Genomic DNA, 12,468 nt, shown 5'->3' on the forward strand with positions numbered 1-12,468 from the left:
GAATGTCTTCTGTGATCAGGTACCCCAATTGAACCTAGCAAAATGTCGACAGCATGGAATATAAAAATATGTTATGGGAGGCTCAAAGTCATTGTCCTTTCTAATTTCATTGTAATGAATGAATTTGTAATCAACTCATATAAATTGGTCTGCATTTGAGTTAAGACTATATAGGTAATGGAGAAAGCACACAGCATATAGAATCATAATGTTTAATGTTTATATTTCAATTTGTTAAAGTACACAAACTCTGTATTTAACACATGTACAAAACATTTACAAAAGCAGACTTGATGCTCGGAACATTTACATGTAAAAAAAAAAGTAGAAAAAAAAAAAGAACAATCTAAACATTGGAAGAAGAATAACCAACCCTAACATGAGTTGATAGGATTGACCTAACAAGAACACCCTTGGTCTGCATGAGCAACAACTCAGGGATTTTGTGTGGAACAGACAGGAGTGTATGTGCACATATGAGTTTGGTATGAGATATGCTTCTCAGGTCTTGATTTGTCGGCACATGGAGGCTATCTGGGTGATGCAGCTGGTGACAGCCGGCGGGACATGCTGGTTGGTGTCGCCACGCCAACCTGCCAGAGCCTCCAGAGCCTCCTTCGGGTTGCTAGGTGACAGGTCATAGATGGTGTAGACTGCTGCCAACTGGACCTCCCATGGCACACCTGGGAGTCAGGGGAAAAAGGGAAGACGAGACAGGGCATTCATACCCATGTATGTGTTTTATAGTCAAACTAATCCCAAATGAATCCCCAATTCCTTGCCCTGTCGGATACCTCAATTACTCTAAAGGGAAGGGGAAAAAAGAGAGAAAAAAATATATAAAAAATAAAAAGTGAAAATCCAACCCTCTATGATAAGGTATTACCCATGTTCTTCAATTTCTTTCCTGTCCTCGCAGATAATTTATAGTGTGTAATTCATAAATAATTAAGGAGTGTAACCTATAGCCAATGAGCCCTTTTGAATCTTACCTTCCGATTTCCCATGCCTGCCAAACGTGTTGATGACATTGGCGATGGTCTTCACAGTGGAGCTCCAGTTCTCCTTCACACCCAGCTGTCCCAGACGACCTGACAAACACAAATCCCAGAATTTCACCTCAACTGTGGTTTACCATCACATCTTCTAGCATTTGTTACACAGACTGAAAATGTAAGTTAGAGATGGTCCTTGCATGACAGGGTTTCTATTGGTAAACAAACACTTACCAATGAGCCTCAGGACAGCGGCCACAGCAACATCCCGGACAGGCGCCTGCTGAGTCCTGGGCTGCATCACCCAGGCGTTCATCAGAGGCCACAGCTCTTTACTTGAATCGAAACATCAACAAAAACCATTATGCTTCATTCACAGGACTAATCTTGGTCATTTTAGAAATTGAAGTTCTAAAATCTTAGTAGTTTAGTAATCTAAACTAGTAAATAAAACAGTTAAGAAATATATGTTTAATGGCACTGACCAGCTGCCCTCTGTTACCTGAGTATGTTGTCGTAAGTCCACTGCCAGCGCTTGTGTGAGCACAGCAGGTCCAGGGTGAAGACCTGCTCCCATGCCGAGGTGCTGAGGTCGTCTCCCTGGCGGGCGTGCTTCTGGAAGGACATATCTGTCCCCGCACGGAGAGCAGCCAGCGAGCAAGTGAGCATCTCGTCGATGTCACCAGGTGGGTTCTGGAGACACAAACACTGTGGTAATAGTGGACTTTCAGGGTAAATCACACTTTCCTTCCTCTTTCACCAACTACAAGCAGGTCGCCTGAACATTTTAATCCAAGTATGAGGTCAATGAACAATTCAATTTGATTTCATACAGATAGTGGTTACATTTACATTTAGCAGACGCTCTTATCCAGAGCGACTTACAGTAAGTACAGGGACATTCCCCCGAGGCAAGTAGGGTGAAGTGCCTTGCCCAAGGACACAACATCATTTTGCACGGCCAGGGATCGAACCAGCAACCTTCTGATTACTAGTCCGATTCCCTAACCACTCAGCCACCTGACTCCACTGGTTAATTATACCTTCTCCCAGTCAAAGTAAGCTGTCAGACAGGTGAGCAGTTCTTCCGAGGCCTTAAGCCTTGTTATAGTGTGAATGGCTTGGCAAACAGCACTGCTGTGTGAGAAGACATTGTGCCATGTGGTCAACATGAACAGAATGAGCTTCGCTGCGCTGGGGAAATCTGTGGTAAACACAAAAACATGGCTGTAAATGTACACGACGGACAGCTTGTTCTTGAACAATCCCCATTTAGCAAATTTTTGCAGATGTCAGCAGCCAATATCAAGGTTGTCCTAATTACTTTCTCTGAGGATGCTGTAGGCCAGGATGTGGGCTCTCTCACAGTCCCTTCGTTGTCGACACAGCCCAGTGTAGACCCTGCAGAGGGCCTGTAGGTGCTCCTCGCTCAGAACCTCTCTCTCCATTTTCAGCTTCAACAGAATGGCCGACATCAGTTCATCTGCCAACTGACAATAACAACATAGCACATAAGATTGGTAAAGAACATTGTGTAATAAAAAAAAAAAGGGTTGATAAATACATTCCTTAGTGATGTATGAGATGCATACAGTCCTACAGCAGTCCATAAGAACTTGGCGTGGTGCCTAATGTGACAAACCTGACTGTGTCGGGAGAATTCACAGAGCACCTCCTTCTCCTCATCCCTCAGGACGGGCTTTTTTGTCCGGTTTCCCACAAACAGGTGGCTCTTGATTACTGGCAAGAGGTCAAAACACTGGGCTTCAATCTTTACGAATGCCTGGGAAACAGACATCGGTCTATCTGGTTCAACCTCGTCTTTAGACTGAGGGGTGGTGGTGAGGTGTGGAGGATCTTCAGGTAAGCAGTCTTCCTCTGGGACAGCTTCTTCTGGAACAGTTGGGGCAGAAGGACCAGGTGAGCACGTGTCCAGCCTGAGCCTTTTGGCGCTTTTTGGTAGCAGCATGTTGACCCCAGTTCTCTTCCCTCTCAGCTCAGTTTTAGTGAAGGCGGTGGAGGAGGAGTTGATGGACTTGAAGCCAGATATCTGGCTGACAGAACTCACAGAAGTTGTGGTTCCACTCTCGGCCGCAGATATACCCAGGTTGACGTTTCCACGCAGGATACTGAGGGTCCGAGCGCGGGCAGAAAGTTCTGGATACATGGTGTCCAGAATCCTCATCGAGTTTTCCTGGGCGGGGCTGGAGGAGGACGGGGTGGAGTTTAGTGCCGAGGAGGGGAGTCTTCCTGGAACAGGAACGGCATGCTTCGGGGTGGCTGAACCAAACTGCAGGGGTGATGACAGCACTCCGTTGGCAGGTGGAGGAGTGTTGAGGGATGGTGAGTAATGCTGTGACATGGGAGGGGTCTCTTCCTGAGGAGAAACGAGTCCTTCCATTGGAGAAGGGAAGGATAGTTTCCCAATAGCCGGCCTTGGATTGACCAGTTTCACTGGTTTTGGGGGTGTGGCTGTCAGAGGTAGCACTAGAGGGCGAAGGGGTGGGCCCATTTCGGATCTGACTCGAACAATGCTCTTTGAGCGATGTGGTGGGGCCATGGGCAAGGTTTGGACATGGATGTGCTTGGGGACAACTGCCGAGTCAGCTCCAACACTAACAGTGGGATTTAGTCTTTCAAGGATAACTGCGCATGAACCAAGTAACCTTTCTGGTTCTTCTTGGGCACTGTCTTTTAATAAATCAATTTTTTGAGCATTAGAGTGAGATTCACTTTCACACTCAACGTTAGAACTAGACCTCTCCTCAGAGTACAGTAGTTTTGGTGCATGCTTTTTGAGTTCATGATCACTTTGCTGGGACTCAGAAGATGGTAACGATACGACACTAATAATCTCATCTTCCTCTGTCACTACTTTGTCAGTATTTATCTTATCTTGATTTTCGGGTGATTTCAACGGTTCTGTTATTAAAGAGGATGAAATACATTTCAGTTCATCTACATTTTTCTTTGTTTTGGGCAACCCTGGGTCAGTAGGCAATGGGTCAAGTAATTTAGGTGTTGTAGCCATCTCATCTTGCACATTCCTCTGCAAACTCGTCTGTAAACATTCTGTAGAAACTTCAGAAAGTGAATGGACTTCCTCTTGTGGTCCCGGGCAATTCTGCTCAGTTGTAAAGTTCTCTGTACCAGATGGAGATTCTAACGTAGGTCCTTCCATTGTTCCAGTTGTCAAGACGTCACTGAGAGCATCAGGATCGTTGGAGCTCATTTGTGAAGCGTCATCACTCAAGGATTTCCCAGAGAGAGGCTGTTCTGCTTGTTTAGCAGGCCCATCATCTGGGACGATAGCTGGGTGAACCACAGTTACAGCTATGGAAGTGTCAGACTCTTCAACATCCATCCCAGCGAAAAGATTTCCTTTGATAGTTTCATCCTGGTTCTCCAGGACTTCACAATGTCTCTGTCTTTCAGTAACGGACACATCCTGCATATGCATTGGGAAATCTATAACAATATCAGTGGATGATTTTACAGATTCAGTATTGGTACTGCTTGTCTCACATGGTTCTTTGTCATTCTCCAAGTTGGTGACATTCTCCTTACTCGAACTCAAAGAGTGAGTGTTAATCTGTGACTCCAGAGACTCTGACATGTCTACAGCAGAACTTACAAAAGCATTTTCACCTTCTTCATGTATATTAATCACAATGGACAATTTGGCATCATGAGAGATGGGGTCAGTATCCATGTCCATCATGATCACGTCCTCTGATCCATTCGTTGGTCCTGTAGAGGTCTCAGATCCTTGAGTTTGTCTCGTAGAGGTTTCAAAGACCACGTTGTGGCTTTGGAGTTCTACCGAGTTTGAAGGCAAAGTCTCTTCTGAGGGCATCGAGATAGTTCCACCTGCTGGGTCCATGTCATCCTGTTCAGGAGACTTACTCTCATTCCCAGGCACATCCTTAATTCCACCATGACTCAAACTGCCAGCTGTGTTCCCCACAGAAACACCGTTAGTCCGTACTGAAATCTCACAGAGGAGAGGCGGTTCTCCACCCAATCCACTCTTTACAGACGAGTCTGTAGTCTGCTTTTGAGATGACTCAGAGTTCACATGAAGAGCACTTGTATCAGCTGCCGTGACGGTGGAGGAGGAGTCTTTTAGAGTGTCCTGTCCATCTCCTGAATCCACTGGACCATCTTCACACTCCTGTAAACATGACATTAAATGTGAATGGACCTTATTGACACTAAATTGTAACAGTGTATTGTGAAATTCTCTTTATAAGCGTTTGCAGACCCCTTTACACCCTCTTTAAAAGTAATGAAGAGAAAAGACTAATGTTTTTCTTACCCATGGAGCTGAAGAGCCTGGCATTGGTGAAATAGCTGGAGGCAATGGTTTAAACCAGTCCAGAATGGCCTTTACATCTCTGCTACACTCCTTGTCCTCACTGCAGGGCAGCTTATGCTCACACGCTTGTTTTCCCATTTTGCAGCTGACAACTGCGGGGTTGTGTTTTAAGTGCTCTTTGGACCGCTTTTTCTTCCTGTCAGGTTTCACCTTTGAAACTGTTAAATCTTGTGAAAACACTTTGGCTTTGACAGGTTTCAGGGTTGGCGTGGAGGTGTTCTGAGATGAGTTGAGAGAAGGGTGGACGCCATGGACACTCAGTGCAGCTTGTGATTTCTGAGAGTTTGTAAGATGAGGTAAGCATCCATCTTTCACAGTGGGGGTTAATATTTGCCTGGTTCCGTTTTCTACCAATCCTGAAAGATTTAAGAGTCAGTGGTATCAAATAACCCATCAATTTGACTGTTTAATGTCACAACAGATGAAAGAAACCTACCAGAAAAACATTCTGTCTTTCCTGTCTGTGAAGATACAGGTTCCACACATGACCAGAGATCTGCTATGAGCCTCTGGAATCTTTCTGCAAAATGAATAGTGTGGCTTGATGATTTTTGCTTAATACCCATTTAACAGGACAATAGTGTTCTTTCTCTTGTGATACATAAAAGGACACTTGATGAAACACCTACCCTTATCAACTCCTGGTTTTTCGGTTGCAGTTGCTTGAGTTGAAGTGCTTCTAACTTCTGGACAAGAGGAAAATAAATGTAATGTTGATGACAAACTAGTGACTGAGAATGGTTCTGAAGAAAAATAATTGGATGGTTTGTACTTACCCTTATTATTTTGCTTCTCCAATTTCTCAACTCTTAACTGCACGACAAAAACAAATCCAATACAGCAGAAATCAAAAGTTGGCTATAGCAATATAAAGTAACAACAAAACATGCTTTGGGTTTATAGTACCCATACCCGATTATCTAGAAGACTTTTCTGTAATTGACTCTTCTCTTCTTGCAACTCCGATATCTTACAATCCTTCTTCAGATTTGACTCTGGAAGTGAGCCAACAACAGGCACAATATTTACACATTACTGCAAGTAGAACTAAGAAATATAACTAGGAATAGTTTATTTCATGTAAGAAACTGTACCAACCTTGAAATACTTGAAGTTGATTTTCTACACTGATATTTCTGTAAAATAGATTTTTTTTAAAGTAATGAGCACATTTGCAATGAATGAGTGAATCGTGAAAAACATTTAAAAAGGGGATGATGTCCCTAATTAATAATCAAGTCATACATATTTAACAATTTAGCGTTCTTCTCTCTCAGGTTGTTCACTTGATCAGCCATCTTCTGACACGCCCTCAAGGACGCCTGAGGAGAAAGATGAATCATGCAATCAAGCTTGGCCACAACAAGACAAATCCTATTTACAGTTTAAAGCTGCATGTCCAATATTTCAGATAGGTCATCAAGCTATGACAGGAGACTTATAGAGATTCAGTAAGGGGAAAGAGCATGCTTTCCTAAACATCCCAATAACTCACCTGTGCTTTCAGAGATTCGTTTTCCAATGCTGCCTTTTCAATCTTCAGGTGTGCATTTTCAATGTTAAATTGATCAGCTTTCTCTAATGAAGAAATGAGCAGTAAGAGTGAATAATGTGGATTTAACAGCACAACAAAAGATACAAGGATGACTCAAATTATAGCAGTTTATTCATGACACACCCTCTGCTTCCTTCAGCTGGTTCTCAAGTGTCTGTCTTCTGTGAATGAGAAACAGAGGTCAACAACAACATAGTAGACCATAAAGAGGCTCTTTGTAGCAGCATCAGGAGGTTGTGTCTTACAGCGCCAGAGAGTTGTTCTTCTCCTCTTTCAGCTTGTCCACGTCTTCTGCCATCTGCTGATGGATCTTCAGGCTGACCTTCAGGATGGGTTCATCATGACATTATGAGTAGATGGATGGGCAACTATCCTGATGCGAGATGCAGAAAGTAGCTTTATCTTTTGAATGTTTAGCTAGAGTTTTCATACCCTCGTCTCTTCCAGTTCTGTCCGCATCACTTCATACTCAAGGTTCCTTTTCTCCAGCGGAGCCATTTTCAGCCGCAGCTCCTCGAGTTGTGCATGCAACTTGCTGGTGTCACTGCAGAGGACGGGGGAAGGCTGGTTGGTTACTTATCAGTTGCAGGTATGAATGTCACAGACCACAATAAGTCTTCTATGAAAACATGCGACAATTGGATTCAGTTATGAGACTTTAGATATTAAACATTCCTATACTGGGTCATGATGACTGAAGAACTAGATACGATAGCTTGCTAACAAAAGCTAATGTCAGGAAAAACGTTCAATACTTACTCGGAATCGATGATCTTTTGTTTTAATTTCACGAAAGCCGCCACATATCCAGTCAGACTCTGTTGTAATCGTTAAACGAAATGTCAGTTTAGTCAGACGAGTTTTCAATAGTTTAGGTTGTATGTATTGGTGAGGGAAGCTTCCCAATAGTTAAAGACTTACTTCATGCAGAACAGTGCAATTTTGACAGGCTCCAATAGTGGCGTCCGCTGCGATTTTCACCAATTTTGAATGATTCTCCCCAGGCATCATAATAAAACTGAGGGCATCTACAATTACCAAAACAATGACGTTATTCAGTACACATAACTGCGTAAATATGCTACAGAAATTTGCCGCAGATGCTAGCTATATAACTTCACAACAACTTTCGCGTGCACCACGTTGACCGAGGACCCCAATGTGGACCCGGGCTGTTCTAACAAATGCCAGTCTACAAATAAAACAGGGGTGTCCTGGGGGGTGTTCCATCAACGTCGCTAACGCAAGTCGCGCTAACACGAATAAGTCTCACTTGGGTAAACGTCAATTTAGACTTAAGCCTCAAGCCGTTCCACTAACGTTCCGTTCCACTAACAGGCAACGCTAATTCAAGCTAGACCTCAATAAGCTTAGACTGTGCAGCCCAGATCAGGCGATCGTCGAAAAGAGGAGTTATGTCGCAAAAAGTATAGCGTAAAGCAGCAGAGGTGTGTTGTTTCAGCAGCGTAAATAGATTTTTTGAGTTTTTTTGTTCCCAAAAAGGGCAATGTTGCCGCAATTAACATGGCAAGGGAGACAACTTGTCAAACCATTACGACCGTTAAAATGCGTAAATTGTAGACCTACCAAATCTACTTAACATATATATATATATGCATTTAGGCCTACTGATAATTAGCGTAATTTGATGAGCTGTCTGAAACCGTTCTGACAGGCTAGCCTATGGTCGATATTCTCAACAGGAGATTGAGAATAATAGCCCAAAAAAGAACGTGGCAGCAATTGAAAATTGTAGGATAAAATTCAAAACACTGAAGAAGGCCATGGTTAATTTCACTTGATGTGGGCTAATAATGTTTTTGTCTTCACATCTTGAACAAAATCAAAAATTACTTCAAAATAACTTTGCCACACACATTTATTAACTGATAGGCTAAATGCTGAGCTTTAAGATAAAAGGGAAAGATAACCATGACTTAAATGGGGATTCACAGAAATGACTAGTATTGCACAGATCCAGCACTGACTTTTTAGATCAGAAGGTGACCCAAACGGCACACTTTGTTTGGCAGAACAGTCATTTAAAATTGCTCAGCATGACTATCATTATTATATTACGAGTATTTCCAATTAACATAGTCTGCCTCCACAGATCCAGAGGGGGCTTGGACAGTGACAGACTGTGGCTGTGCCAAGTGTTGTCACAGCCTCACTTTGGGAAAGCATGCCCTACTGGGAACATTAGGGGAGACTGTTGGGCACAGAATCTAATTGTCTTCTTTGGAAAGGGCAACATTTGGGACACTGTCATGTAGGGGCAGCATAAAGGGCACTTCATAACAGCACCTTTTTCCATTGGAAGTAAGGTCATGGGAACAGTCCAATTTAGGCCATTGTAAGGGCACCTTATAGGGTACTGCATCACCTTTTCTATACTATAAAGGAACTCTTTTTACATTTATAGAGGGCACACTGTCATTTATTGCATGGGGCATCCTGTGCACTCAAGCATATTTCACAATGTGAATGGCAGACCGTAGGGCACTTGGTCTAATTTTTGCCACTCTGGGCATTTTAGAAACACTTTCAACCATGGGGGCACCAGGCAGTCACCCCCTGAGTCTTCCAATGGGCCTGGATACACCCATGGGGACAGTATATTGCACCTATAATATTGGGGAAGCCAGAGGAGAGGTAATATACAGACTTGTCAACATATAGGCTACTTTAAACAATGAAAATACTTTATACAATTGAATAAAAAGTCTTCCTTGATTCTTTGTGTTTCAAGATTACCTGAAAAACTGATGATAATATTCAGGTACTGCTTTGGAGCAAGGTATACCCTTCATATTTCCTGGCATAGTTGCCCGTTCAAGAATGTCCCACATGCAAAGACATAGACAGATGCAGACAGACTGAACAGTGTCAAGGCTTGGCTACAGTGGGTTTGCTTCCTTGTGTGTGATTCCAGCAGATGACATAGTCTTGGCCTACCTACATAGACTGCAGTCTACTACCCTCCTTTCTACTATTATAGTCTACTCTCCTTTCTATTACTTTTTACAAAGGATGGTAGGCTGCTCTTATGTGTTCATTGCCATCCTTAAGAGTTGCTAAAGTGTTATTTCATATATATATATTTATGTATTTTTTTTTTTAAGAATGACAATTACATTTATCTAGATAAACTATGCTGGGCCTGCTGAACCTATACTTCTTCCACAGATACTGGTCAGGGAACCATTACTTCTGTCTCTGAAGACCCTTGGGGCTGGTGGGATAAACGCTCTTTGTATAATCTGAGCACCTTCATCCACCACAGGGTTGTCAAAGAACGGATACGCCATAATTGATTGTAACTTGTCTAGATGCTCTGCTTAGTTTCTAAGTCCTTATTTTATGTCAATTAACCAATGGCTTTTGAAAACAAAAGTGACATTATTTCTTAACTTGTTTATTTAAATTAATATATTTTTTGGAGATTAAGTAAACATGTAGCTAAATCATTAATGTCTGCACTTCAAAAAGTCTGAATTTACGTTTCCGAACACGGACTAAAGTGGTTTGCGCGCAGGAATTTACTCGACGGAACTGTCTTTTGAGATTCTGTTTCCGCCTGTTTGAAATTATTTGCAACACATTTTAGTTTAGCTTGACTTTTAGCCTGACACGGATCAGGCTAGTTCCGAAGTATAAGTTACCTTGGTACGTAGCTAGAACTAAAATAAGCCACCTTAATGGAACGGAACTCTCGCTAAAGTAAGTGAGACTTGGCGAGATAAGTCTAGCTTTTCCTTAATCGACGTTGATGGAACACCCCCCTGGATAGACAGTGTAAAAACTATTTACAACACAATAATTACATATTATTATATATTTAGACTTAATTCAATTGAAATTATTTTTTAAATGGGTTCTCAACCGAACAATATATTTGCATGTCAAATACAAATGGTTACACATTTGCAGGCAACAGACTGAGAAGGGCGCAATTAAACCAACCCATAGTAAACAACCATAGACATAATAAAGAATTTTTCTTTATTATGTCTATGTAAACAACTGTCAGAGGTCCTCAGTAGCTCACACGGTGATAGGGGACAACCCTGTTTTTACTGAAAAAATCTTACCTATTTTACCTTTAATAAATTAACTAATGGTTAAATACTGTTTGTTTTCTTTGAGAGTCTTCCATCACCTGCCCAGTAAAAGGTGTATATTTTTCTCACCATGAGGCCCCACATTTTAATTGGCCCAAGTTTATGATGCTCATGACTGTCTTGTTTTCCATTTGTGTCTTAACAAAGTGAAGCAGCTGGTGGATACAGGCCCAGTTAGTACTTTTAAGTACAGAAACAGGTTGGTCTCTGTATAAATTAACTGATTAAAGTGATGAATATGACCAGGGCTCTCAATTCTCACACATTCACCGTGAGACTCACTCATTTCAACCATTTCTCACGCTCTCACGCAACACCTTGTATTTCTCACGCATATCAACAATTTTTCAGGCTAAAAAGTAGGCCTAAGGGATAAGAGACGAGGCGCAGGCATACTGAGATGATAGTTGTCTCAGATCAGAAAATGATGGTGTGACACCATAGACAAAATAGACACAATGTGTGCTCTAGGACTCTAGAGTTTACTAATGAGGAATTTCCTGCTGATTGGTTCCAGCTATCAGGAGGAAATTCCTCATTAGGAAACTCCACGATGAGGGGTCCTAGAGCACAAAACAGGATTGCATATCTGATTTAAAAAATAAGCGTTAAGAATAATGCTGCAGAAAGTGCCAATTCATGAAATTAATTTATGAGTCTATGACAGACTGCATGGATGACACTCATAGACACCTTCTGGGAAATAAGTGTTGAGTGCCCCCTACTGCTCATTACATATTACTACAGGCTGCATCTGGTTTCCCATAACACAAGGTTCTATTTACTAGGAAATCTGAATCTCTTTGAGAATATTTTCCCATCTTCCAAATTTCACTGGAGGAGCTGAAGCCACATGTGTTATAAGAGCTGAAAGTTTTCCAACGTTACCCCCTTAACGTTTAATGCAGGAACCATGTGTTGATAGAAAGAAAAAAAAAATATTCTTTGCTCACCTGCTCCACATTACTGTAAACTGGCAGGAGACTGCTGTTCTACCAGATAATTTCAGATTGGCTGTGAAGAAGATTTATGTAATACTGGGGGCAGTTTGGATTGGCGGTCCCTGCTAGTTGTGAACCCATTTCTTGTTCCCTTAAAATGTTTTGTAAAACCTTGAAATGTTCATCATTTTTCTGTTTTGTTTGTTTGAACCTTTTTACCATTTCAGGTTATAAATGGGAATTGTACTGCTTACATTTCTATAAAAGCAGGAACAATTTTTAAAAACTTTTAATTGATAGTGTACTTGAAAACAAACCATGATAATGTACAACCAATCAGAATAATTTCACATCTCAAAGCACATGTCTTCCAAACCTATCTGGACTGGCCAGCTTTCCCTTCCCTGAGGGGGAAGTGATGAGTGATGAGCCTAACATGCATCTACATGCATACAGCATTCATCCCAGCACACAT

At 42.0% G+C, this 12,468-nt stretch overlaps 1 protein-coding gene across 1 annotated transcript; it reads right to left on the bottom strand.

Annotated features, from left to right (window-relative positions):
* Nucleotides 1-185: 185 nt before the first annotated feature.
* On the bottom strand, nucleotides 186-8,075 carry ice1 (KIAA0947-like (H. sapiens)). Its single transcript, XM_062465226.1, has 20 exons — nucleotides 7,850-8,075; nucleotides 7,688-7,746; nucleotides 7,361-7,472; nucleotides 7,174-7,250; nucleotides 7,052-7,089; nucleotides 6,869-6,951; nucleotides 6,619-6,695; nucleotides 6,472-6,509; nucleotides 6,286-6,368; nucleotides 6,150-6,186; nucleotides 6,003-6,059; nucleotides 5,810-5,893; nucleotides 5,314-5,729; nucleotides 2,638-5,169; nucleotides 2,320-2,485; nucleotides 2,039-2,199; nucleotides 1,498-1,688; nucleotides 1,230-1,330; nucleotides 993-1,091; nucleotides 186-683 (listed from the first exon to the last, which is right to left on the bottom strand). Exons 1-20 carry the CDS (start codon nucleotides 7,937-7,939, stop codon nucleotides 502-504), a joined length of 4,683 nt encoding a protein of 1,560 aa, XP_062321210.1. The 5' UTR covers nucleotides 7,940-8,075; the 3' UTR covers nucleotides 186-501.
* Between the last annotated feature and the right edge of the window lie 4,393 nt (nucleotides 8,076-12,468).

Source organism: Osmerus eperlanus, chromosome 7 (assembly GCF_963692335.1).
Source record: "Osmerus eperlanus chromosome 7, fOsmEpe2.1, whole genome shotgun sequence".
NCBI classification, from domain to species: Eukaryota; Metazoa; Chordata; class Actinopteri; order Osmeriformes; family Osmeridae; genus Osmerus; species Osmerus eperlanus.

What these genes read in the sequence shown, in the direction of transcription:
- ice1 (XM_062465226.1), bottom strand. Translation starts at nt 7,939, where the DNA reads ATGATGCCTGGGGAGAATCATTCAAAATTGGTGAAAATCGCAGCGGAC. An exon ending in CAAAAGATCATCGATTCCGA is followed by an intron (nt 7,473 to 7,687) that starts GTAAGTATTGAA and finishes CGTCCTCTGCAG; the next exon opens with TGACACCAGCAAGTTGCATG. An exon ending in AAGAACAACTCTCTGGCGCT is followed by an intron (nt 7,090 to 7,173) that starts GTAAGACACAAC and finishes TCTCATTCACAG; the next exon opens with AAGACAGACACTTGAGAACC.